This window comes from Apium graveolens, chromosome 10 (assembly GCF_009905375.1).
Source record: "Apium graveolens cultivar Ventura chromosome 10, ASM990537v1, whole genome shotgun sequence".
NCBI classification, from domain to species: Eukaryota; Viridiplantae; Streptophyta; class Magnoliopsida; order Apiales; family Apiaceae; genus Apium; species Apium graveolens.
In genome coordinates this window covers 204,542,551-204,570,244 of record NC_133656.1, presented here as the reverse complement: position 1 = coordinate 204,570,244, position 27,694 = coordinate 204,542,551, and the positions used below count along the sequence as shown (strand labels likewise).

The following is a 27,694-nucleotide window of genomic DNA, read 5'->3' as shown; positions in this document are numbered from 1 at the left end:
CAACGCAAGATTTTGATGCGTTTATTTGAAGGCCACGCATCAGTTATTTGTATTTGTGCTGATTCAAAAGAATAATATGGTGCATTTGGGAATCGAACCATGGTGACCAAGCACCCATAGCACTCACATGTACCAAACAACCACTACGCTAGCATTGTTATATTTGTATAATTATAAACGCAAAATTTATTAACGTTTTTCATCGATAAAAAAGGTCATGTGAATATGTAATCCAATTTGTGAGATTTTGGGTCTTCTCTCCCCAAATTATGAGAATAAGAGCCATAATTCTTCGGTTCAGATGAGTCGAGCGTAATTCGAGTCGAATTTAATTGAGTCAAGTTGAGCTAGTTTGTTTAGCTAATTGAAATTAAAATTTTACTAAAACTCGACTTATTTATTAGCTAAACGAGCCGGTTTTAACGAGTTTGGTGAGCTGTCTCGTTTAATTTTACACTAAATGGAGCCTAAAACACTACCCGAATTCAACTTGTTTAATTTCACGAGTCTAGTCGAGCTGATTTGTTTAATTAAACGAGCCAAAACCTTGATACAAACTCGAGTTCGCTTAACTAAACGAGACGGATCGAGTCCAGTAAAACGAGTTCAAGTAGGGGGAGCCAGTGAGCTGCCCAGATCGAATTATAGCGTTAGTCCACACTATTAGAATCAAAGTAGAACGATTGAAATCTATACTAGATTATAATAACTTGAATAATTTATAATTTGGTTCTCGCGTTTCTTTTGATTATCCCAATTATGACCATTACATCTTTCAAATCAAATTATAAAAACCCTATAAATCTAAATATTAAAATATGAACAGCCAAAATATTCAGATTCAAATATCACCAACTATATATTAAATTAAATATATTTTTTTAAATCTCAATGATCAAGTTTTCCGGTTCGTATCTCATCCACTACATACTAAATTAAATATTTATTTTATATCTCATCAATCACATATTATTTTAATATTAGTAAAAGATATTAATGAATTATCTTGCATCACACGGAGTTTTAAACTATCGAACTTAATAATCAAAACTGAATCACATTAACATTTAAGTAAAGTGTATTTTAAGGTATATATAATCAAGATAATTAAATCATTAATTAATTTGGTAATTTGTTTTTTTATAAATGCATAAAATAAAACTACAAGTTAAAACTTAACAAAGAGCAGCCAGCAGGGGCATTGTAGTCAACGAAAAGAGCACCAATAACGTCCCTACTTGGCTTACTTTAAGTTGACAGTTTACAATTACAAGTTACAGAGTACTAATATAAGCTTCCCACCTTGTTCCATCAAGTGAAACTCGCATTCTACATTGAATTAAACCTCCCATGCCAGACATGGCTGTCTCTGACTTCTTCGTCGGAGAAATTGCTACGGAGCTTCTGAAAATGCTCTTCACAATCTCTCGAAAAGCATGCACGTGTAAACTATCCGCTGATAATCTCATAGAAACAATCAACCAGCTTCTCCCTACCATTCAAGAAATCAAATACTCTGGCGTTGAGTTACCCGAATTACGCCAGCGCCAGCTCGACACTCTCTCACAGTCTCTTGCTGATGGTCTTGAACTCGCCGCCAAAGTACTTAAGTCTAGTCGATGGAATGTTTATAAAAATTTACAGTTGTCTAAGAAGATGGAGAAGCTAGACAAGAATATAAGTAGGTTCTTGAAAGGGACCATGCAAGCTCATGTTCTTGCTGATGTTCATCATCTTAGGTTTGATACGACGGAGAGGTTTGATCGTATCGAGAACTCGAATAGGAGGTTGGAGAAGCAGCTTGGAGCTATGAAAATTGGGACTGGTTTTGATGGTGGAGGGTGGTTGGAGGAAGCTGTAAAGAGGGTAGAGGAAGATCATGAGATGTTTGAGGCTAGTTGTGAGAATATGGGCGTGGGATTCGAAATGGGGAAGAGGAAGGTTAAAGAGATGGTTCTTGAGAGAGATGATTTTTATGTTGTTGGGATTTCTGGGATGGGTGGCAGTGGTAAAACTACTTTGGCTAAAGAGATTTCTAGAGATGATCAAATCAAAAGTAAGTTCTTCTCAATTTCTTTCATGTTACTCATTATGTATATCATGGTCGTCGTTTTAATACAAACTAATTTAGCCAAGACAACTTGTTCAACTGTGATTTGTAGTAATGTGACCGGTGATTTATAGCTAGTTTCTAGAGTTCACAAACTAAACTGGTGATTTGTACTAATTTGACCAGTAGTTTCTAGCTGGTTTTTACAGGTTATGAATTACAAAAGTTGCAACAAAACATGGTTATGTATCTATAAATAAGTGTTTGTGTTGTTGAGTAACTTATTAATTTTTTTTCTCTCTTTCAGCTTATTACAGTAACAGGATATTTTTCTTGACTGTGTCACAATCTCCAAATGTGGAAGTATTGAGGCAGAAGATTTGGGGATGGTTATCTGGAGATGTACATGGTTTTACTGATGTGATTCCTCAGTGGAATTTAAAGTTTGATATTAAGCCTGTTGTAAGAAATCTGATCATCTTGGATGATGTTTGGTCACTCTCTGTTCTTGAGCAGCTCATCTTTCGAGTTCCTGGATGCAAAACTCTAGTTGTTTCTCGATTCAAGTTCCCCCCTTCAACTATCAACTGCAACTATGAACTGGAATTGTTAAGGCAAGATGAGGCCATTTCCGTATTTTGTTTCTCTGCGTTTCGCCAAACATCAGTTCCTTTTGGTACTAATGAGAAACTTGTCAAGCAGGTACAGAGTTGAATCACATATTTTCATTATCCGCATAGATCTGACTTATTTGTTTTAGTGAATTATCGATGCTGATTGAGAATGGCTTTAATAGGTTGTTGATGAGTGTAAGGGGCTTCCTTTGGCCCTCAAAGTGATCGGAGCTTCACTGAGAGATCAGCCTGAGATGTTCTGGACTAGCGCTAAGAATAGGTTGTCGCGTGGACAGCCTATTTGTGAATCCCACGAGATACAGTTGCTTGAACGGATGAAGTTGAGTATTGACTGCTTGTCAGATAAGGTGAGGGAATGTTTTATGGACTTGGGTTGTTTTCCGGAGGATAAAAAGATCCCTTTAGATGTTCTTATAAACATCTGGGTTGAACTACATGACATTGATGAGGTAGAAGCATTTGCAATTCTTGTCGAGCTTTCAGACAAAAATTTACTCAACCTAGTGAAAGATGAAAGGTACGCGGACTGAAAAATCTTAATGGAATATTTGTTGATTTAGTTCCTAGTAGCTAATAAGATTTTACTAATATACATTTGCAGAGCAGGGGACATGTATAGTAGTTACTTTGAGATATCAGTTTGTCAGCACGACCTGTTAAGAGACCTAGCAATCTATCTAAGCAACCAAAACAGCATTAATCAAAGAAAGCGATTGCTGATGCCCAGAAGAGAAGAGGGACTCCCAAAGGACTGGGAGAGGAATGTGGATCAGCCATTCCATGCACGTGTCGTTTCAATACACACAGGTTTGAAATTTAATAAATTACTACATGTCTTTTAAAACATTTTGATGAGATGTTCTATCATTGTTGTTAATGTTTTGTGTTAGCTTGGCTAATTTGCTTCATATATGTTTATACAGGTGAAATGACAGAGATGGACTGGTTTAGTATGGAATTTCCTAAAGCTGAAGTTCTCATTATAAATTTCTCGTCCAGTGAATACGCACTCCCTCGTTTCATTGAAAACATGCCAAAGCTTAGAGCGCTAGTTATAATAAACTATAGCTCCTCAAGTGCAGTCCTTCACAATACATCAGTGTTTTCAAATTTAGCCAACTTGACAAGCCTCTGGTTCGAAAAAGTATCTGTTCCTCAACTACCATCCACCACAACTCCCCTTAAGAAGTTGAGAAAGATATCACTAGTCCTTTGCAAGATATCCCCTAGCCATGACCACTCAAGTTTAGATATGCCCCTTCTGTTTCCTCGACTCGAAGAGCTAACAATGGACCATTGCATCGATCTAATGGAGCTGCACCCCAGCATTTGTCGCATTAAGAAACTCAAGAGCTTAGGTGTCACAAACTGCGACAGTCTCACTAATCTTCCAACCGATATAGGCGACCTACAGTTTTTGCAGATTTTAAGGATATATGCATGCCCTAATCTGGATAAACTTCCTCAAGGGATTTGTGAGCTGAGAAAGCTGAAGTACATAGACATATCTCAATGTATCAACCTGAGGAGCCTCCCCCAGGACATCGAAAAATGGACATGCCTGGAAAAGATCGACATGAGAGAATGTCCACAAATAAAGGTTGTACCAAAGTCTGCAGTATCACTACGATCATTGGTAAGAGTAATCTGCGATGAAGAGATTTCTTTGCAATGGGAAAAATTGTTCAAGGTTTTACCAAATCTTTATGTTCAGGTTGCAGAGGAATGCTTTAACTTAGACTGGCTAGCTGAGTAAATATTACTAGTATACTTGTAGTCCTGTCCGATAATACATAATGTTAGAATAATAATATAAGACCTGGAAAGGGTCATCGGATATGTTCACACTTATAAGTCATGTCACATCCTCTAAGTGGTCCGCAGTTCTAGAAATTCCAATGGAGGTTTTGATATTGAGAACTAAATGGTTACTATTTTATGGTGCTTGTCGCTATTGTAACTATTGGACGCCGACACAACGCGGCAAAAAAAATAAAAACGTGTTGACTGCCCTCAAAACAAATTTATAACAAGTCATTACCACTACATCAATCAGATAATGAAAGAAACTGAAAATTTTGAAAAGCTTCAAGCCATCTAGACAAAATACTTAACTTAATATTGATTTAGCATTTCATTAACTCCACATAAGTACGATTTTAAAGTTTTATTAAAGCTAGAAAAGACGCAAGTTCGCTACTAGCAAACAAAACAAATAAAGAAAATATAGATGACAATGACAGGAATCTACCTCCTCAAAGTGAGTCCATAATCCTGGTCAAGTTCAAGCAAATCCCAAATTTGAATACCGATAACTTAAAAAAATATAAATATAAAATATGAAATAATTTCAGCATGCAGCTAGGCATTGTCTGAGCAAAAGCTAGTCACCCTTAAGATGACAGGGAAATAAAAAAAATGAAGAAAAGTCTTTCACATAAAATCAAAATAGAAAAACCTTTGATTTTATAAATGTTGAACAAATGTACAGTTATGCAGAGTTAGTACTTCACAGGAATCTAGTAGGGATGTACTCGTTGAACCGGAGAGGGAAACTGTAGAACTCTTCATTTCTGCTATCTCCTTTCTTGTGCTGGAATGGAACCCACCACGGTATACCTCTGTCGTCGTGTGTATTCCTCGCCTCGAGTGTATTATCAAGAATTGTTGCAACTACCATGGCCATGGTAGGAGGGGAAGAGAAGATTGTATTGAAAATATTGTTGAACTGCAATTTTTAATCAAGGAATATAACGACATAACTTAGTATGGATCAGTTAAGAAGTCTAACAATTCTATGACTAATGAGGATAACCAAAGGGGCTTCTTTTCAAATTCAATATCGAATAAATCATCTAAAGTATAAAAATTTATACTTGGTCACAATTGTTAGCTGACAGGTATCTCATCCTTTTCCACATGACAGCCGTATTCTATTTCATTTTCACCATAATGTGATTTAGCATCATTACCTCATCTCTTAATGGAGGCATGTTCATTTGCACTATGGAAGCCGGTTTTCTTTTCATCAAAAGAGCCCACTTATAAGTGCAGAAATGTCAAGATAGCATAAACTGGACATGCCTATTTAGCTTTTAATTTGTATTATAACACTAGACTTTGAATCAAGGCAGTAGCAAGTCAAGGAAGCATAAATAGATCATTTCGATTCGGCTATTATTTATTGGAGCAACTGACTTCAAAAAATACACTTGAGTAGTTTTTGCTCCAACCTATTTTTCTGGATTCTTAAAAGAGGGCAGTGTATTAAGAATTTAAGATACAGCAGTTTGAAGTCAATGTGGCTAAGCAGAGAACCAACTTGCATAATTGGAGGAATGATGTTGAATAAATAGCAAAGTTTGAAAATGGGAAACAAATGCTTATAAGAAAAAGAGAATAAATTATTTTAGTTTTCAAAAGGTAAGAAAGCTCGGTCATATGGGATTGAATATAACAAAGGTGGCAGAAAGTACTAATTGACTAGAGTGGAAAGAAAAAAAAATGACAATGACCCTTTAATCAGGATGCACATAGCGGTGAAAATAATGTGTAACAAAATATTCACCAAAGTTTGTGCAGTAGGCATTACAAGTCGAAACTTTAAGAAGAATGTTGAATATAATTTAGGTTGGAGGCATGAGGCTCAATGACTTATTAGTCCTATTTCTCCTTGTAAGGTAAACAAGGAAACTGCTTTCAGACATCTGACCTTAAAAGATCCACCCAAAAAATAAAAGAACATTTTTTTAACTAATAGTACTACTTTTGAACTTGTAGAAACAGTAAAGACTCAATGAATAATAAAATGCAAGGGTAATAGAAGAGAAGAGAACCTTAGCCCTCTCGAGAGTCATTCCGACCACAAAGTTAGTATGCGAATGACGCTAATGATATCTAGTTGTGACATATTCTGGAATGGATGGTGATTAGGACGGGAATACGGAAATCGTCTTGGATACTCTTATGCCTAACTGGCCGGAGGTTTTTTCATGCAGAATTCTATAATAAGAAGTGAAACAAGATAATAGGACTCGTTAATACATATATTCTTATCTTACCCATCCACCATCAGTTTTGATAGGTCCGTGGCCAGCTGGATCAGTGTTCATGACAAAATATTGTGGTATTGATATTCCAAGAAACAGAGAGAGACCCAGTATGTAGATGTTTCGCATTGAATTGTTGTTTGCAAATTGAATGAACGAAATCCCAGTGGCCGCTGTTGAAAAAAGATTATGAGTTGCATTTTTTAATCAAGTACTTAAGTAATAGAGAAGCCCTGCAGGAGCACTCACCAACAATGCCATACAAGACACAGTAAATAGCAGCAAATATTGGTAGAGGTACCGATGCAAAAAAGGCGCCAAATTTCCCTGCAAATTAGGACATCATATATTCATAATTGAGCATTTGTCGAAAGGAGAAAAGAAAAATTCAAATAAAAAATAACAGAAAGTTAACACACCAAATATAGAGAAGAAGATCATGAAAACAGTGGATATCTGTACCACTCTTCTGCTCCCAACACGAGTCAATCCCAGAAGCCCAACATTCTCACTGCAGGGTCATTCAGACGTGTCAGTTAAAGATGTTCCAGAGATAATGAAGCTGATTAGGTAATAATTCATGCCATACAACTATTTCATATTGGTCAGGCAAAATGAACTATTAACCACTTATGTAACCAAAAACCAGCACTTCGGCAAAAACACTCAGTCAAATACCTTAACAACTGCCTATTGAAAGATAGTTTGAGTATTAGACTGCTGACACAATTTTTAAGTATGGGACTGTTAACACAATTTGTAAACCTTCCGAAGTTTTAGTTTTGGATTACTTCAGTAACCAAAAGTTCATTATACCCCAATATTTTTCTATTGTGAACATTACTTTTCATACACTTGGTTTAACCACAAAGATGGGATCATTTAAATATTTTACAGAAATCCTCCTTTTTCTTGCCAACTGAAACCTCCTATTTATTCAAGGGTAAAAATAGTGCTAAAATATAATATAAGATCCTGCTAAGTATTCCTAATACCAAGAGCATCTCCAGGAGACTCTTTATTTATATTATATTTTAGCACTATAGGCTTTAAAAGAGCAGGTAACTTAAGATGGTATGCTAAGTTGAGTTCCATTCCTCCTACCCCCAATTTTCCCAAGTATTTATTTCAGAAACTAAGGTAGATATTGCTCCAAAATTCAGGTCCTAGTAATCTGCTAATCTCAAAAATGGGGTTTTGAATGAGGGGGAGTGTCATAATATAAGATCCGGTCAATTCCTCCTCCTAATACTTTGAGGTCTTAGGGAGTTGATAACTTTTCAGAAGGTCCAACAAGGTTTACTAAACCTAATGCTAGAATGAGAAGTTTCAACATATTCTGCATCAGTGCTTCAATTACACTTCGTAAACTCATTGGTTTGTGGAAACTGGATTGCTTAATTCTAGGCATCCATCACGAGCATTCAAACTCGGCACAGAAGTAAAATGTCCTTCAATTACTTAGCTGTCTTTCTGATGAAATTAAAAAAATTACTGTTCCACTTGTAGCTTAATCATTTTTTGTATATGACGAGGAGATCAACATCAAATACTTACACAGATGCTGTGGTACCAACAGCAGCACCAAATATCCCTTCAATCAACTGCCCAATACCCTATATTCACAACACAAACGTAATAAGATACACATCCTAATGAAATAATATTATACATAATAGTAAAAGCAGAGAATCTGCTGGTTTATCTACACCTGAAGACCAATGCTCCGAGTAAGCACATGTGTGGGAGGAGCTGTAGCACCAGCAAGCCGTGCAGCAGCGTAAATTGTTCCAGTTGTCTGCAATAAATGGACATGGTTCAACACTATTTTATATCGAAGAAAAAAATGGTTGCTGTCATAAATATACATGTATCTAGGCAAGTATGATGGCGTGCATTTGAGGATGATCACATACAAATTTGAATGCCAAGGGGGTGATTTACGTTTATTCATTGTTTTGTAAAAATCGCCTAGAAATCAAATGCTTATTCCATTACCCAACTTGTTCCCCTGAAATGAAATCTTAACAGCTATAAATGAACTTACTTAATATATGACTTTCAATGGAGTAGCTAATATTAAACCTATGGATTCCTCTACCGCGAATCTCAATTCCAGCCACCATATAGAACATATGCAAGTCATGAAGCAAAGCTTCATCATCAACGTTCAAGTTTGAAACAGCAACACAAACCACACCAAAGGGAACTACCTAATCTAATTCATTAAACATAAATTTGAACTATTAAGAGCATCCCAAAGGCTACTTGTTATATTCTCTTCGAGTCAGTTTGGTGAGCTAGATAGCTAGTTTGTCTCCTCCAACGCATCGTGGCTATGTAAAAGTTTGGCTAGGCACAACATACTCGCAAAGTGTACCTTGTCACTGCGCCTGGCTATTTATATTTTTTATATTATCCTCTTGTCCATGCCCCCTACCTGCCTTTTCTTTTGCATTTATGTTAACTCATTTAAACCAAGTTGGAGTGAATAGCTAGTCACTTAAGCTACCATAATTGAAGTACAATGAAATTTTGTCTAGCAAAAATTTAGCTACTCAATACTTAATATTATTTTGACTAACCATTTAACTAGTATGGTTGGAGTTGCTCTAAAATCCTATGATATACTACTTAAAATGAAGTAGTAATAGTTCTCGATTAGTATTCGATTTTAGTGACAGTGATACCAAAAAGGTTAAAGCGGAAGCATCCATCCTAAGATCTAGAGGGTATGGTAACCACAAGGTGTATGTGCCAAAGCTGTACATTTTCCTGAAAAAGGGGGCGGGGCTGGAGTTGAACTAATGGTGGTAAGATGAGGTGGTGATGATATATTATAGAAATGAAAGATGTGTGGACGGTCTCGATGAAGTTGTTGCGAAACATCAAAATAACTAACATACTTGTTTCAGATTGTAATATGTTCTTTGTTTATAATTTATCTATCGGTTTTTTGCTGAGAGAACAAAGGAATAAGAAAGAAAAAGTCTTACTTATTGATAAACCAGATAATGTAATATGATAAGCAGATAAAGTTACAATAATATAATGTGCTCGATAACAAAATTATTTATTAAGAAAATGACAAGCTACACATTATATTATAAAACATTCTCAGGGTTTCAATTAGCCACTTCTGCATCATTCTTCATATAGAACAGATACTATGTTGCTTTTCGGAATCTGGCCATGTTAAATTGGTATTGGTAAATTTTAACATGATAAATTCAATTTCCCTGAAAAAATGGCATGGGTTCGGAATTATACTAATGGTGGTAGGATGTATGCGGTGTTGATGATTTTTTAAAGAAATGAAGGATGTATAGACCGTATCAATGAAGTTGTTACGAAGCATCAGATTAGCTTACATACTTGTTTCAGATTGGTTATAATGTTGTTTTTTATTTATACAATGGTTTTTTGCTGAGATAATAAAGAAAGTAGAATAAAAAAAATAACAGCGTGCTTTTAATGAAAAAGAAAGAAAAAGTCTTACATACTGACAAACCAGATAATAGAATATGATAAGAAGAAAAAAAAAGGTAACAAAAATATAGAGTCACTCGACACCAAAACTAGCGTGCCTCTTTAGCAAAAAAATATAAAAATTAGCCTTCCTAATTATAACATAAAACTCATATTATGCAGATAGTGTGACAGGAATCAAACCTCTGCTGAAGCAACGAGGGCAGCTCCTATCATACCAAAGACGTGACTGGCTCTGAAAATGGGTGCACCCCACTGGAATGGATATGGAATTCGGATCCTAGCATATTAGCAAGAATTTTAAGAACTTCAAAGAAGTTTGCTTTACAAAAAGAGAGCTTGTAAACATTTAATTAACTACATGACGATTACCATGGAGCAGATGACAAAAGGCCTGAGCGATCCGTGCGGCAACTCATCTTTGTTTGCTGCCCAACATTATTGTAAGCTCCGGACACGGTTAGAATAACAGCAAAAACCCAGACAAAGGCAATGCAGAAAAGCAAAGCAAACCTCTCAACTATAGAATGTGCCGTTGGGTGAATGCCCTTCAAATACTACAAAAAAAAATGTGTGTTACTTTTTTATTCTTCTTTTGGTTTTATCTAAAATCTTTAGAAAATTTAATGACAAAGGGATTAGAGAAATAATACTTGTTGGCACACCACCAACAAAATTAGCATGGGGAGGCCAATCTCAACACAGTTTGCAAGCTGCAGAAGAAATACAACAATGAAAATTATATACTACCAATGTGGGCCTTCCACTTTAAATGCGGAGCAACTGAATGTACCTGAGGAAATCCCCTTCCAAATAGGCCAAGACCAACCACACAAACGATGGGCACAATAACAACAGGAGAGAAGAGCCTGAACATAAAGTTAAAAGACTTGATAGATGGCAGCAGAAACTCCTAAACAAATGAGTTCAACATAAGCATACAACAGTTACATTACCTATTAAGATTTGCCCAGGCCCTGCCAAATCCAAGTATAATGTTGATGAAGGATGACACAATTAGCGCTCCTTGGATTGCCCTCATGCAATGAACAAATCTCTACATGCAACCCATATTTTAAGTCATCAATCAAGATGCTCCAAGAAATCCTCATTAGTTGGCACAACATGAATCCTAGAATAGCTAAACAAAGGCTCTTAAACAGGTAAGAAGAAATGAGAGTTTTTTTCTGAGATTTCATTTTGATGTGGTTAAAATAAATACTGATGAGAAGCTGAACTGGAGCTGGCTAGATGAGACGGAAATTCACAGACCAACTTGATGGTCAGCCATATATTGCAGTGGCAAACCAAGCAGAGTGGACAAGAGGACACAACATAGATATTAAGATATGGATGGCAATTATGCAAAGGGAGAAATAAAATTAAGAACAGATACACATTCAGTGCTTGAATGAAGTGCATTTATCTCATTGCCATCAACAAGAATTTGGATTACTAAGCATACGTTTTTGAAAATGAACATCTGAGCACGCATATGTGAAGGAGGTGCATTTGCAAAGAGTGGACCGCAATTACATGATGAGAAAATATAGAACTGGGATTTCTCCAATGAAGGGTCAGGCTATCCCCTGTAAGGGCCAGCCATGATCATTTTCCAACCAGTGTTCGCTAGAATATCCGTCCTACATAAGGGTTAACTTTAATTTATTTGTATACCTTATAGTGGTGCTCTGGTTGGAAAAAATATGAAGGGAATGGAATGCTGTTTGGAAATCATGGGACAAGCAGAATTTGTGACACGCTGCTGCGGTTTTGAGAGTTGTTTTTAGCATAGGGTAAATCAACATCCTTTTGAACCAAAGTCCTATAAGAGTTCTTCCTATTCTCTTTTTGGAAGTTTAGTCGAGCTTCCGCTTTAATCTAAATGACAATTCTATAAATTCTCAACTCTCCATTTGTTCTGTTTAAATATAGCATTTCATTTTTTTAACCACATTAAAAGTCACATAGAGCAAAAGAAAAGAAAAGGGATCCATAATAAGTCAAGTAAAATAAGATCAGTGCAGCCTTCTCAGCTATTTAAGACGGAGCATAATAGTTTTTTTCTGCTCAAGTGGATAGAATCTCAATGTCCAGGACAAACAAAATTAGCTAACAATCAGGAAACATATAAAGGCATATGAAAAGAACTGTGAAAATCAAGATATGCAGGGATAGTTCTTGAGGAAACAATCATGGAGGATGCATAGTTTATGTGATCCAACGGCTCAAAAGTGTTCAAATATTAAGAAACAAAAATGTTGGCAAGTTATACCTACTATGTTTTCAAATGGATATGAAGATAAGGTGTTTCATGTCAAATGAATTTATCTAATTTCACTTGAATGATAGATTTTGCATACCTCGTGCTCACTTGAGAAGTTACTATCAGAAAAATCATTAATGATCCCCAACACGGATATGATATAAGCAAATGACGGTCCCATCACCGTAGGAAGTCTTGTCCCAAGAATTGTCTGAAGAAGCGTATTCAGTCCGGACATAAATAGCAAGGACTGTATCACTCGAGCTTTATCACCCTGATGAAGCAGAAAAGGAATTAAATAAGGAAAATGGTAGGGGTACAAAATTAGTTCCCAAACTAGTTACAAATGACATTGGCTAAATATAAATGGACCCCTGCAATCATAATAATAGCACCAATTAAATTATTTTATATTGCAACATCACGCGTGAAATGTCATTTTGTAACAATTTTTTGCAACTATTTTTTACCTCTAGCATTACTCATTAAATAATGAGTCAATTTTACAATGACAATAAAGACATGGATAAGAATTCGAACCGGACCACCACCCATTCGGGGGACAAGCATGGTGGCAATCATAACAGTGCTTCCGAGCATTACAATGTAGTGCTGGAATGCTAATATAACAGTTTGAGCTGCAAAATTAGAATTCAAAACATTCATTAGACAAAAAAAAAAAAAACAAACATAACCATCGAAAATGCTTAATCCTCTAGTAAAGACTACAGGGGAGCAAGGCATATCACAACACTATGCAATCCAAGAACTGAATAGTCAACACAAAAAATATATAACAGAAAATCGAAATAAAGGTATAGCAATCCATTTAAACGTTGATAAATCAGTACTAATAAATGAAATAAGTGTACAATCTACGAAACTGATGGATATGCATGTAAAGAACGAAGGTTTACACAAAAAGAAGAAAACTTTTAGGGTGATTAGAATAAACAACCAACTTTTTAAAGAACTTTTAGCAGAAATGAACTTTACTTTGTGAACTCAAGATCACATAAAAATCATATAAGTGAGAGAGGGAGAGGGAGAGCGAGAGGGAGAGGGAGAGAGAGGGTGGCAGGAGAGAGTACTAACGCCAAGAGGGATTAGAGTGGATGCAATAATGGAGCTGAAGGAGTTGTTCAGCAGGTGGGAAAGAAGGGCCTCTGGCAGCACCAAGTGGTGGTGCTAACGGCGGAGGGGGCTGACTCTCCGGTGGATGATGATGGTTTGCTGACTGTACCATCTTAATGTTTTTGCTTCTCTACTCAACTGGACTACTTCTAAGTTCCAAGTAACTTTCAGTTGGCGTTTTCTCTCCTTTCTAGTATTGGGAATAGGGATCACCGGCCTTTTACAGATCATACATACATACATACATAAAGTAGTATATACTGTACCCCTATATTAACATTTGAATTTATGATAAATTAAACTATTGAGTATCCCTATTAAATACTAGTATAAAATCTGAGAGAGATAATGGGGTCACGTAACTAATAAGTTGCTTGTTGGCAGTGCATGGTTTGCAACTCTGAACAGAACTTAGCGTGTAGATTATTAGGAGCAGAAAAATAACATTAATATTTTAAAAAATACAAATATCGATGGTAAGTATGATATAGTTATCACTTATCATGTATGCAAAAATTGTATGAAGTTTCCTTAAATGGTGAACTAATAAAATCGAATATCGGTAACATGTGTTTTATAATGTTGCAAAACAGTTGGTAGGAATATATGGTAGTCTAATTTATAATATTTTATTTAAGGTGTACGTCCCCGGCAACGGTTTGTCAGAAAATCCTTATATAATAAATAATTTTATAATCGTTAGATGGTTGATCCAACGGCTGTTATTATAAAAATTAGTCATAGAATTGCAAACAATGTCAGGGGTCTGGAAAAATTATTTTATTATATTTTGATCACAAATTGCGAACATTGTATGCGGTTGGGGATTTAAATCGTGTGTTGATATTATGCGGTGGAGTCTATTTTAAGTTCCAACCGCTCACAATATCCATGAATAAGGATAAGAAAATAATTTATTCGGACCCCAGATAATATCCGCGAACCTATAACTAATTTTTTTTAATAATAGTTGTTGGACTAACCAATCAACGATTATAAAACTGTTTGTTGAATAAAGGTTCCTAGCAAAAAGTTGACAGAGACCTCCCCTCATCGGTCTCAACGAAACAACATAATAGTATGGAGCTCAATTAATAATAGATTAAATGCACTTTGAACTGTATTATTTTGTTTCAAAAATAAATTTATATCAAAATGTTGGAAACCTCGGCTTACACCTATATACTTCAATTTGAGAATTAATTATACACCCTTTTAAGAATTTTGTTGAATTGGGTAAGGGAGGCAAAACCAAAAATTCATTAATATACTTTATCAAAATATATTTTATCTTTTTCAAATACTATTTAAAATTGAATTTTTCTTTAGACCAACTGTAAAATAATAAATTTTGAATTTTCAAATAATGCTATTAATTTCAGTTTTGATTTTGATTTTTATAATAATAATTTCAAAATTTTACAACTTTACTACTATTAAATTTAAATATATAATCAAAACTAATTATTAAAATTGTTTGTATTATAATTATAAATTATTAACATTAATAGTATAGAATAAAAATTAAAACTGAAATTACTAGCATTATTTGAAAAGTTGAAATTTATAATTTTGTATCAATATTTAATTTTTAATATTATTTGAAAGATGAAAATTTTAATTTACTTATTTTTTTTTGCTGTATTTTGGATTTTGCCCCTGTTCAGTTCAATGAAATTATGAACAGAGGTATATAAAAAATGTGAAAATATAATTTAAGAGACGTAATGTATTTTTCAAAATTATGGTATACATTTAATTTTTGATCAAAATTGAAGGGTGAACAATTAACTCTTAATAATAATAATAATACAAGGTATTACGAGGGGTCAACGGGAGAAGAGGAGTGTGAGATGTAGATGAAGAGAGATACTACTAAATACTAATATATAATAATATATAATATTAATAATAATAAAAAAAGAGGGGGTGGGGGGGGCATGGAGAATCCCAGAAAAGTCGAGAGAGGAGGCATGAATGAGTTTGGAGGCAGATACTGATTGTTACATTACTTTCTTTTATTTTATTTTTCATAAAATAAAAAAATTATTTGATGAATAAATCCATTTCTTTAGATTTTTTTTCTTCTGAATCCAAAAAAGAAAGTTTCTCTTAAGAATATGATAATTTTGGCTAAATTAATTTTAATTTTAATGTATAATTTAATAATATATGCTCACAGTCATGTCAAGTTGAATCAATCCCAGGTCCACTCCATACGGGGGAGGGGACTAGTAAGCAATTTCCTTAACTTTGTTATAAAGTTACCACGTCCCTTTCCTTGAAAGATTCCATATCCTCCATTATTTCTCATATTCCATTCAAGAATATCCCCCCCGGGCTTTCGTATATACAACCGTAATTTCCCTAAACCACGAATGGATTAATCTGTATCTCACAGAATGGGCAAGCCTCATGTCCAGTATAATAAAAATAATAATAGGCAGGCAGAACAATGAAGGCACTGCCATTAGACAATTTCAAACCTCGCGCCAAACACGTCAAAGCCCCATAATTTATGCCCATGGCCCCCAAAGCAAAATCAAACGTCATATAAAAGAAAATAGAGGAAGTACATGTTTACAAATTTACATTCGTTTATTTTGATTAACATACCCTCCCCATTACACGTTCAGTAACTCGATGCAGAAACCTTGATTCATTTCTTCTTCACATGCAACTTCTCTTCCCAACTTAGATTCTAGCATTCTGTGTGCTACTTCCTCTCGGTACACATGTTACTCTTACTTATCATGAAAAGTTTAAACTACTGGATAGCACATACACACTAGACTATAACACCAAACACGACATTCACTATGATCATAATAATTCAAGAAAAACTTACTTACAGTTCTATTATTTATTTTTTCCCCCAATTCCAATTCATGTGTCCTTTTACTTATTTTCAAAGGACATCAGTAATGCATTTGCATCTGCTCAGGTTATGGAAGCAAATACAGATATATTGAGGGGGACACGGAAGAGCAGAATGTGACTGGAAATACAGTTGTGGACGAAACGAGTTTTTTTGACTAATCTTCAACAGGCAGAATTGCACAGGACTATCAAGTCAAGACATAACAAGTTCTTGTTTCCCTGCATCTGGTTCATACAGTGTGTTTGTTATTTTGGAAGGAGGCCAATATCGAAGAACCGATCTACCAAGTATATGTTTGATATGCAGAGGACCCCTGGAAAACATTTGCAAAGAAACAGAAAGCCAGCATATCAGGGTACACGAGAAACAAATTAGTGAAACTTTGTTAAGAAATATTACCAATATCCTAGCTTACCAATTATGAGAGTCAAAACTGTTATTTCGATTGTCCCCCATGACAAACACATAACCTTCAGGAACAAGCTGTAAGATGACAACAATCAACAACTCGTTAGCAAAGAAAAAATGGCCTTCAACTATTACTTATAAGATCCAGTCAACATAAAATTCAAATCAGAACAACATTAAGCAAAAGAATATACCGTTTCCTCCATATCATAATCCAGTGGTTCTAAAATGAAATCCTCATCTTGAACAACACCATTAACTATCAATTTACCATCACGAACCTAACAGAAAATTCAAATGTTTGAGTGTTTAAACCTTTTAAATAATGGTATTTCTTTGAAGAAAATTTATCTTACCTCGACATAATCCCCAGCTTTCGCCACTATTCTTTTAATGAAAACATCTTTAGAACTATAACCAATTTCCTACACACATGCATTGAAGAAACAAAAATTAATTTATTTCCCTTGCGACAATTTCATTTTGTTGGAATAAAAACAACTGACACAAAAACAATACCTGAAGAATTGGCGGGGCCTTGAATATAACAATGTCTGATACTTCTGGCTTTTTGAAAATATATGAAACCTGAGATGCCACGAGCAAGTGCAACAGACATAAATATATGTACATACATGCATATATCATGATACAGAGCCTTGTAAATCACTAAATCTCATCTATGAGCCAAGGCCATTTCATACTAGCATTACCTTGTTACAACCAAATCAAAAACCTACTCCAACTAATGAGCAATTCTACACATAATTTACAGAATAGCAAGACATGGGATTCATTAAAGGTATTACATACATGTTGACAAAAATTGTAAGAGTGTAAGATACATTGAAGTACATCTTTGAGATTTTATACTTCAGCATATTCCTCAAATTGTTTTGGTTTTTGTATCCATACAGGTACGTCAAGAATTTTCAAGTGATCGAGTACCTGTAAACTGTAGTAAGCAACATGTCTTGGGGAGAGTATTAAAATTACCAAATCACTCTATCACTCTACTCAAATCTCAAGGTGTATTTTGACACTGTACAAACTGATTAATTTTTAACTTAAACGGGAGTGGCTAGCAAGTGTCACTTCCTTAAAGATTATTTGGAAGAAAAAAATAATTTAAGAAAATGAGCCATCAATTAGATGACAAGAAAAAGAACTACCCAATATCATATGTATTATTATCATCTAAAAGAGCAGTTCATACTTCACATAGGAGTCTGGTTAACATGGTAGTAACCAGGACTTAGTCACTATAAAATATAAATGCTTAATATCACCATGATTTTTTTTTCAATCTTTTTATCGTCAAACTAGAGGTCCTTCAATGGCCTTTAAATTACCTCTCTATTCTCAAAGATTTTCAACTTAAACCCCAATCATGCATCACTTAAAAAAGAAAATTTAAATGAACATCTAACATCTAACATTAACTTGATTCTGAACAAGACATACCAAATAGTGAAATATATCATAACAATCTGTCTTTTCCCTTTTCCCTTTACAACACTAACAATAACTTAAAGTTTTTATAATTAAAACTAAGATCATTCATTGTATACTTCATATGTGTGTAATGCTTTTAAATGATGACCACAAATATATGTAACTTGTTGAGCTGTTGTGCTTACAGTTTCGAACAAAGGATGTCTATGCACACATTAACACCCTAACACCCTGCTCTAACAAAATTTTCACTCCTACTGAAGCCCCCGATTTTTTTCTGAAGGAGGGAAGTGAATACGAGTAAAATTTTATGCTCTTACTCCCCTAAACTTCCACTCCAAAAATGGGATGCAAGTGGTGTGATTAATTAAAAACACTTAGTATTACAAAATTCCCTTATAACTTAAATTGTAACTTTTTAAATCTAAGGATACAAATTGTAACTTGACAATCATTTATATGTTTTCCTTTCAACTTGGGAGCATGTTAATGAAAGGAATTTCACTCTATAATTTTTTAAACTCGGAAGCCAATGAGCGAAACATATTACTTATTTACTTCTCCTTTCAATTCTTACATTCGTTATTTCCTCCCCTTAAAAAACTCAGGAGCAAGGCGTAACAGTTCGGTGTTTCTAGCTAGATGCGAGCCGGAAGAGAGGGTACAGATATTTACCATCTTAAGGTTACTCGATGTCTCCACCAAGGTGTAAAAAGTGCAACAATTTGCAGAAAAAATATATAAATAAGAAATAGCATAAAGAGTATTATTTCTGTGACAAAAGACGTATAATTACAAATAAAGTGCACATGGTCACATCATTTTCTGTTAATCTTAAGAAGGTAAGGTACGAAAATCGCATCCCCTCATCCTAGTTGTAGTGATCTCCTTTCTTTGAGATAAAGGGTAAAATAATGGCCTAATTACATGTTTCTGATCATTATTTCGAAGAGCATTACGAAAAGTACATTTTAGGATCAGTTATAGTTGTAAAAACTTTTTTAAATTGCTGGTCGTTTTAAAATGGTTGATATTCTTAATTGAGTAATGTCATGGATTTTAAATTAGTAACAGATTTTATTATATGTGTTTTAAAATTAGTATATGTTGATTTTTCGTTTGATTTTTCTTTTTTTTAGCTAATATGTGAGGCTTAAATTTTAGCATCTTTGAGAAGAGGATTGCAAGTAAAAGTACAATGGGAGAACTCTAATGCATACAAAGAACATAATCATAGCATAAAAGTCTAAAAGAATGCATGTATTAACAAGAAATCGAACACAATATTCAAAAGCAATACATGTCAGAGGCCCGTCTCACACAATCAAAGAGCACCTAAAAGTACATACATTCGTAACGATCAAACCAAAACTAATATCACCAAATGCAAAAACCTGAAAATCAAAATCGTGATAATTATACCTTTTCAGCCAAAATGCGATCACCTACATCAAGTGTAGGCGCCATAGACGCAGAAGGAATGGACCTAGGCTCCGCCAACGAAGACCTAAACAACAAATTAATACTCAAAGCCGTAACAGCCGCCTTAGTATCATCCGAACAACAATTCAACAACTTATTCAACCAACTCCCTCTCGTAAACTCACTCCCCTTAGTCTCGGCTTCCACTAACCGCTTATTACTCTCACAATTCCTCCCAATCTCCTCCACCTTATTCCCCACACTCATCACATTACACGGTAACCATTTCGACGCTTGAAAAAACGGAAGAATAAACGAAGCCTTTAATTGCGAAACCCCGAATGATCCACTACTTCCGGGACCGAGACTCGTCGAATTGAGTATCGAAGATAATCCAATTCCCAGGGGAGAATTGGAAGCGCCGCAGAGCTCTCCGGCGAGAGATGTGTAGGAGCGACTGCAGCTCCGGGATTTGACATTTCGGGTCGGGTTGGGGTTGGGATCCGGGTCGGATAAAAAGGTCCGGATTTCATGGAATAAGCGACAACCGGTGGCTTTGGTGGTGGCGGAGGAGGCTAGGTTTTGGGCCACGTAGCCGGAGTAGCTGACGGTGGATCTAATAGCCATAAGTTATATATATATGGATGTAAGTTGTAAGTAATGAATTGAGAAAATAGAAGGGTTAGGACATTATAGAAGAAGATGAAATTGGAACCAACATTTGAAGATGACGAGTGAAATTGAAAATTTGGGTGGAAATTGATCCAAGTAAGATGGAGAACGATACATTAATTGTTGAAAAATAAAAAATGGTGTTTGGTAGCTGCACGGAAGCTACTATTAAATACGTCTGTTATTTGTTCTCCACTAAAAATATTATTTGTTTTTGAAATATTTCTCTCTTTGGTTGGCTACTCTTATGTTTGGGTATTTTTTTTTATTTTGATCTCATATTTTAATTCCTTAACTTATCACCTAATAGTTTAAAAGTTATTTCAGTTTGCACACTTTTAACGAAGTTCGTTAAAAAGGTTGAGAAACAGTTAAAAAATTTTTTTTTCACTTTACACCCATTTATATGAAAATTCTAGAAAAATACAAATTTATTTATATAAAATAATTTTAATTTAACAAATAAAATATAAAAGGTAAAATATTTTGAGTAAAATGATAATTAATTAATTAATATTAGTATCATGCTATCTTTATTTATAGTTTTTTAAATAGAATAACAGCAAATCATGTGCGATACACAGTTTACTTTTAATATTTCCTAATTTATAATTTTTATTTTTGATAGTTTATTAATGCTATCAATAAAAATAATAAATAAGTAGGTCTTAAATAAACTCCCTAAATTTGTACATACATCCCAAATGTATTCAATGTGGAACTAAACTATGACAAACTCCCCACAAAAAAATCATAATGTCTTTTTGAGATTGAACAGGAATCCATAGGTCCGGATCATTTTGCTTTAGTTAATGTGGGATAACAGTTAAGGCTGAGTGAAAATCGAAAAAATCCGAATCCGAAACTGAAACCGCTAAAAAACGTTAAAATCTGAATCGCAAAAATCCGATCCGAAACCGAAACCGCAAAATTAAAAATCGAAACCGATTTTCCGGGATCGGTTATAGGTGAAAACCGAATCGAAAAAACCCGATCTGAACCAATAATTAAAAATAAATAAATAAATAAAATATATTTAATATATATGTTTTAAAAATTAATAAATACATATAATCTTTTAAAAGAAATTAAAATAAGTGTATTCATATTAAAATAATGACATAATAGTTTGGTGGGGTTATCTTTGAAGTCCACTGCTAATTTAATGAAATTATTGCCCTCGGGACTTGAAATGTCGGGGGAAGCTGGAAGTGTAAAAAATGCAACAACATTAACTATCCTTTTAGAATCAAATGTAGAACCAAATGCAACAGACAGAAGTCACAGAATTTAAGAGCAAAAGGTCCCCTTCCAAATAAATATATTGTTGTAATTTATTATGACTTTGTATTCTTATTTCGAAACAAATATATTTTGTATTTGTATTTTGAATGTTAAAAAATTTTATTACTCGTATTTATTTTGCTAATTTTATTGGACGCGGTTTTATAACCGAACCCGATTCGATGGAAACTGAACCGAGGTTTTTAAAATCGAAACCGAACTGGTGGTTTCGGTTGCGGTTGCAGTTTTAAATTTTAAAAATCGAGGGTATGCGGTTTCGGTTTCGGTTTTATTCAAAACCCGCCCCGCGCTCTCCCCTAATAACAGTAGTTGACTTCTTGTCCCCATCTTCAGATTTCTGCCTATTAGGGGATAATATTATCAGTTTTCGTGTCCCCATATCCGGCAACATGGAGTATCAAATTTTTATGAGTCAACTTTAATATCACATGTAATAACCTAATCAAATCACGAAATCTTTTTCAAAAATCGAGTCAAGTCTTATTTTTAATCCAAAATAAGCATAAGACTACTGGTCTAGCATCTATCTCGAGTAGTTCACAAACTCGTCTTATGCCCGGTCAACGGGCATGAACCCAATAGTAAGTTATTAAATTTGTAAGTATTTATACATCCAAATATACAACTGATATAAGTCATATTCAAGGTATATCTCATTAAAGAGTAGTCTTCAATTAACCAAAACCTATAAGATATAAGATTATTTTATTGTATGGTTTTTAAGCCCAATTAAAGATCGAGAATTGATTACAAAGTCTCCTAATTGTAACATAAAATTTAGACTCTCAAAATATATGACTCTTTTTGAAATTGATGCTAAAAGTTGACGTGCTGTTAAAAATTGTTAGTGAAAAAAGTGTTCTTGAAAAAATCAGATAACTGTTTGGTAATATTTTTAATAAATATGTGTTTTGATATAAAAAAGTTATAAAAAATAATGTATTTGATGAGATTTGATACTGAAATCAGCAATCGCTTCCCGCAAAAGTTTAAAAGCAGTTTTTTAAAAGGCATGTAGGTCTTATTTTCTCTAACAACAGCTTTTAAAAACACTTTTCAAAAAACAGCTTTTGAATTTTACCAAACAGATTTTTAGCAGATTTTCAGCAAAAACTATTATTGTTGTCTGTAACAGTAATGCTGAACACACCCTATATAAATGAAATGACCATTCATTTTCATAACTATATTTTTTACTTGATTTTTTAAATACTAAAAACACCTATGCATTAGATAAAGGCGGAGTTGAAACTTTCAAAACCTATGCATAGTTACACAATAATTTTTTTATCCACAATATAAGTAATATTCATTATCTCAATAATGTCAAGATGATAACTCAATAATCCAACGAGAGTGGCAACTAATACTACAATCTATAAAAAATTGTTTATGAAAAAATATTTATCAGTTATCTTTTTAACATGAGGCGGACAATAAAAATATTTCTATTCATTATTATTTTTACTTGAAGTTTGGTAGCTATTAATTTTTTTCAAAATTGTAGCTATTTTATATAATTTTTTTAAAAGAATTTTTACACTTTGCAATTTCCACCCCTGGGGGGTGCAAAATAACAAAAACTTGATTTTTAACGTTTTCCAACCTTAACTCCGTTAAAAAGGTGTAAAAAATGCAACAATTTTTAAATTATTAGGTATAACGTATAACGAATTAAAGTACGAGATCAAAATAAAAAACCGTTGAAACTTAAGAGATGCAAAGTGCTAAAAACTCTGTTAACGAAGGATAAATATTTATTTTTATAATTTAACATTTATATAGATAATAATGTGTGGCTAATAAAAATCAGAGTTATGGCAAAAAAAATCAATTTTATTTGTTAGTTAAACACACTCTTGTACTTTATTTGATAATGTTTAAACTCTCAACCATATCCACGTGAACCCTTGTCGGGAGGTGCTAGTTGACTTAGAGCAAGTCCAATGATATATACAAAATGGCTCTAGGCATTTTTATAATTTGTCATCAAAAAGTATTTTTTGGTGTTAAAATAAAAGTTGCACTCCAATACTAGTTTCATAAGTAATTTCAAATTTTCATAAATTTTTTATCTTCTACTTAATTTAATATTATTTTGATACTTTAAGATGTACAAAACAATAATTATTTAACTTTTCCCCTCCATTTTATAGTAATAGATGATATGTAAGGATGCGTATATGCATCCTTGGTTTCAAATATGGAACCAAGAATGCCTATACTCATTTAAGTATGATATTCCCTTGGAGTTGAGCTATAATATAGCAATGAGACCAAATATAGCATTGTATTGGACTTACTCTTATAGCTTGATACAGATCTTAATAATGTAGTATTTCTTGATATGTTGCTACTTGCTAGTACTTACTCCGTCCCTCCCAAATGTTTATATTTGGGTTGTGCACGGAGTTTAAGAAATATAATTATATAAAAGTTAAAAAAATGAGTAAAGTAGTGAAAATATACGTATAAACCGGGTATAGTGGAGAATAGTAGCGAATGTAGTTATTTTAAAAATTATAAAACTTTATTATTTTTGGAAAATTTTGAAATGTAAACTATTGGAAATGATATAAAAAAAAGTATAAACAGGAGGGATGGAGTACTAAACAGAAAAGAAGATCGACAATATAAAAAAATATTTTTTATTATATAACAAACTTAGCACTTCAAAGGATTGACAACCATTGGAGACGGTAAAACTAAAATGCATGCTCACTAAAGCAAAAACTAGTAAGAGGGGTGATAGACATCCAGCATGAAGGTCTGTATAATTCTATTGACTCGCTCAGTTTCTTGGGTTTATGAGCGCCAGCATTGGATGGAGTTTGCGTGATGTAAGGCCTACAGTATCCACATCATCTTGTTGACCCTCCGTCAATCTCCACTCAAACTCTTGTACTAATCTACCGATTGCCATGCGAGAGATTGTCATTGCCTCAAGAGCTCCAACACACACTCTCTTCCCCGCTCCAAAGGCCATTGACTTGTGCAATTCCATGTTGTCAGAATTCTCTTCCATGAATCTCTCAGGTTTCCACTCTTCCGGATTCTCCCACACATTCTTGTCATGGTTACACCCGTATATGTTTATGGCCACCTACAGAAGTAATGTCATAATTATTAATGTTATAACTAAGATCAGTGCAATGCTGGAGGTAAAAACCATGAAGCTATACTTAAGAGAGGAACCTGGCTTCCAGAAGGAACAAAGTAGCCTCCTAATTCAGTGTCTTCACTCACATAACGTAAAGGAACTATTGCGAGTGGACTGTATGCTCTGATGGTCTCTTGGAAAATAGCATAGAGGTAAGGAAGCTGATTCAACTTTTCCTCCGTTATTTTTTCAGACCCACACACCTTGCTGATCTCCTCATAAAGTCGATCCTGTTGTATAAAAATATTTAATTTCATGCATAAATTAATTTTACTTGAAGTGCTGTATTCATGTATTGACCTGCCGCTTTGGATCTTTTGCAAGTTCATACATGGCCCATTCAGTTGTGACCACAGGAGTATCTGATGTTGCAACAAGCACCTCCCAAAGCAACAACTGAATTTGCTTCTCAGATAGCGATTTCTCCTCAGATTCCAAGTAATCAAGATAACACTGCATACCCTACATTACGATCTTAGTGAGATAGCCATACTAATATACTATAGTAATTAAACAATATCAATAAACAACCCAAAGGCAACATAAAAAACCTCTTTTGAAGCACTTTGAACTCTAGTTCTCTGAACCAAGGATTTAACGACTTCCATCCTACGCATGCTCATTTGCTCGATTTTGTTTTCAAAATTTCTATTTGGAATCCAATTTAGATATGGGAAAAAATCTCGCCAATCAACATCAATTGCACCAATTAACATATCAAGAACTAGACACTTGACCATCTCTTGTTTTGACAGTGTTGTTCCGAGTTCATCCACGTAAATGGAGTCCACATCCTCCCCGAAGGCCTGCAAATCCCAGGTGGATAATTTAAAGTTACCACACCTTGCTTCCATTAGTAAAAACATTACCTAAGGGACAGTAGCCATTAAAAAATCAACTCACTTGCTTCATTGCTAGTCCAAAAAGTCCCGACTGAAATATTTCTCTGTAATTTATAGCCTCCAGAGGACTATTCCTTAGCAAAGTGTGTAACTGGTCTGATGTGTTGTCAATCAAAGTATCTCTGTAGATGCGATTCCGCTTCTACTTGAGGTCAATAATGAAAAAATGTCAATATCAAATCAATTAGTAATAAGAAAAGAGATAGACATAAAATAAAGTTTAAGGTTTCTTTTGCAGCACAAACCTGAGCATTTGGTCCCAAAATATGTGTCAGCAAATGTTTCTTCGCTGTTCTGTAAAACTCATTGTAATCACTGACTCCGACTATTGATTTATCATAGGTGAGGATCTTCACTGATTTGGTAACTTTTCTAGTAGAGATGACTGGGAATCTTGTTACCATTGCCTGAATAGAGCCATAAAGATATTAGATAAAAACCTTCCTGCAACTTTAGAATTATTTTAGAAGGTCAAAAGTTTGTGGAATTCAGGACATAAACCTAGATGATTTGTCGTAACTTTATACAAATATAATAGTAAAGCAAACCAAGAATCTGTCTTGGGTTGACTCTGGCTGACCCCAAAAATTCTTTGGAACAAATACTTATTGGTTAGGCTATAATCCATATATGTCAAAAAAAACCACCAGGCTAGTCAAATCAGCCAATTATATATGATCAACTATAATAGAGAATTCGAGGCACAACTTGAAATCTCATATCTATGAGATTCAGAAAAGGGAATTTTAATAACGTTAAGTGTAGTTTTGAAAGGAAATCTTTATCCGGACACAATATACATGGAGTACTCTATTATAGTTTCGATCACTTAAATGCAATAAGATGGATCAGGTAGATAGCACTATGATTGATATTTTGCTACACCTGTCAGTTCCTATCATTTTCCCTGCAGAATAAAAAGGATATTCAAGCTTGTCCTATGCTTATTGTCAAATAGTTCACTAGCAACTACTTTGTGTTAATATTTTCGAAAGAGTATCAAGTAATAAACATGCACTCAGTGTGATTGTTTTGTTCCATATAGTTGATCATTTTGGTGAGTAGAGACGAGTTCAGTTGTTCAGTGAATAATAAACTCTGTTGTATTTTATTGGACCCTGTCTAAAACTAAAAAGCATTAGGGTTGTTAGAATATTAATCTAAGATCGTGGAACGGGCCGTACTCTGACACCTCGAGGTTTTAGAGTGACCTGTTCTTTGACAGCCGGTCATATACTAAATTTTAAGAACAGAAGAATGAAGAAAGATGAGGCAACCTCCTTAGCGACATCATCAGAATTGAGGACCACAACAGTGTTGGAGCCAGTTTTAATGGAGTAAATAGGGCCATATGTCTCAGCCCACTTGGTAAACGTCTTGTGTGGTTTCTTCTCTTTCAGTTGCAGCAGATTCCCGATCAATGGAAGCCCTGGCACCTCTGCACAAAACAATACATGTACACACAAAGCTAAAAGAAACTGTAAAACTAAAATGCATGTGATACATGATTCACAACTAGGATTCCTCAGTAAAATACACATGCCTGGTAAAGCTGGGAGATTCGTGGGTGATTTCTGTTTATCATCGACAAAAGTTTTACGGAACCAAAGAGATAAACCACTAGCAGCTACAACAACATCCATTTTATACACTGATTAGTGTTGACAAGTTTAAAAATAAAGTCAAGTGTCTCAACTTGTGTTCATAAATGGAGGAAGTGATACGTTTATATACACACTCAAAATTAGTACTACAGAGAGAAAAAGATGGTCGAGTCCAAAGGGTATTTTATAAATGATTCAGAGATTTGATACCCTTTAAGAAAGGGACAGAAATGAAGATATAGTATATTATACTAGACGGAAT

At 34.2% G+C, this 27,694-nt stretch overlaps 4 protein-coding genes across 5 annotated transcripts; 1 reads left to right on the top strand and 3 right to left on the bottom strand.

Annotated features, from left to right (window-relative positions):
• The first annotated feature begins 1,288 nt into the window (after positions 1–1,288).
• LOC141692482 (putative disease resistance protein At4g33300) lies at positions 1,289–4,610 on the top strand. Its single transcript, XM_074497343.1, has 5 exons — positions 1,289–2,056; positions 2,358–2,752; positions 2,847–3,202; positions 3,287–3,492; positions 3,609–4,610. The coding sequence occupies exons 1-5, from the start codon at positions 1,351–1,353 to the stop codon at positions 4,439–4,441; spliced, it is 2,496 nt and encodes an 831-aa protein (XP_074353444.1). The 5' UTR covers positions 1,289–1,350; the 3' UTR covers positions 4,442–4,610.
• A 391-nt stretch (positions 4,611–5,001) lies between these two features.
• On the bottom strand, positions 5,002–13,939 carry LOC141693834 (nucleobase-ascorbate transporter 3-like). 2 transcript variants are annotated; one of them, XM_074499009.1, is made up of 14 exons: positions 13,585–13,939; positions 13,030–13,127; positions 12,587–12,763; positions 11,180–11,280; positions 11,017–11,092; positions 10,877–10,936; positions 10,596–10,780; positions 10,407–10,503; positions 8,446–8,532; positions 8,292–8,350; positions 7,154–7,245; positions 6,984–7,061; positions 6,747–6,907; positions 5,002–5,413 (listed from the first exon to the last, which is right to left on the bottom strand). In XM_074499009.1, exons 1-14 carry the CDS (start codon positions 13,733–13,735, stop codon positions 5,195–5,197), a joined length of 1,641 nt encoding a protein of 546 aa, XP_074355110.1. In that variant the 5' UTR covers positions 13,736–13,939; the 3' UTR covers positions 5,002–5,194. The 2 variants fall into 2 exon arrangements, with proteins under 2 accessions (XP_074355110.1, XP_074355111.1); XM_074499010.1 differs by lacking the exon at positions 13,585–13,939 and having other exon boundaries at positions 12,960–13,080.
• A 2,226-nt stretch (positions 13,940–16,165) lies between these two features.
• Positions 16,166–20,629, bottom strand: LOC141690368 (putative thylakoidal processing peptidase 2, chloroplastic). Its single transcript, XM_074495172.1, has 6 exons — positions 19,790–20,629; positions 17,432–17,500; positions 17,269–17,337; positions 17,107–17,193; positions 16,920–16,987; positions 16,166–16,817 (listed from the first exon to the last, which is right to left on the bottom strand). The coding sequence occupies exons 1-6, from the start codon at positions 20,414–20,416 to the stop codon at positions 16,697–16,699; spliced, it is 1,041 nt and encodes a 346-aa protein (XP_074351273.1). The 5' UTR covers positions 20,417–20,629; the 3' UTR covers positions 16,166–16,696.
• Positions 20,630–24,470: 3,841 nt separating this feature from the next.
• Positions 24,471–27,471, bottom strand: LOC141691692 (ent-kaurene oxidase-like). The gene is made up of 8 exons (XM_074496453.1): positions 27,372–27,471; positions 27,106–27,266; positions 26,074–26,235; positions 25,830–25,970; positions 25,478–25,732; positions 25,227–25,388; positions 24,962–25,156; positions 24,471–24,869 (listed from the first exon to the last, which is right to left on the bottom strand). The coding sequence occupies exons 1-8, from the start codon at positions 27,469–27,471 to the stop codon at positions 24,558–24,560; spliced, it is 1,488 nt and encodes a 495-aa protein (XP_074352554.1). The 3' UTR covers positions 24,471–24,557.
• Between the last annotated feature and the right edge of the window lie 223 nt (positions 27,472–27,694).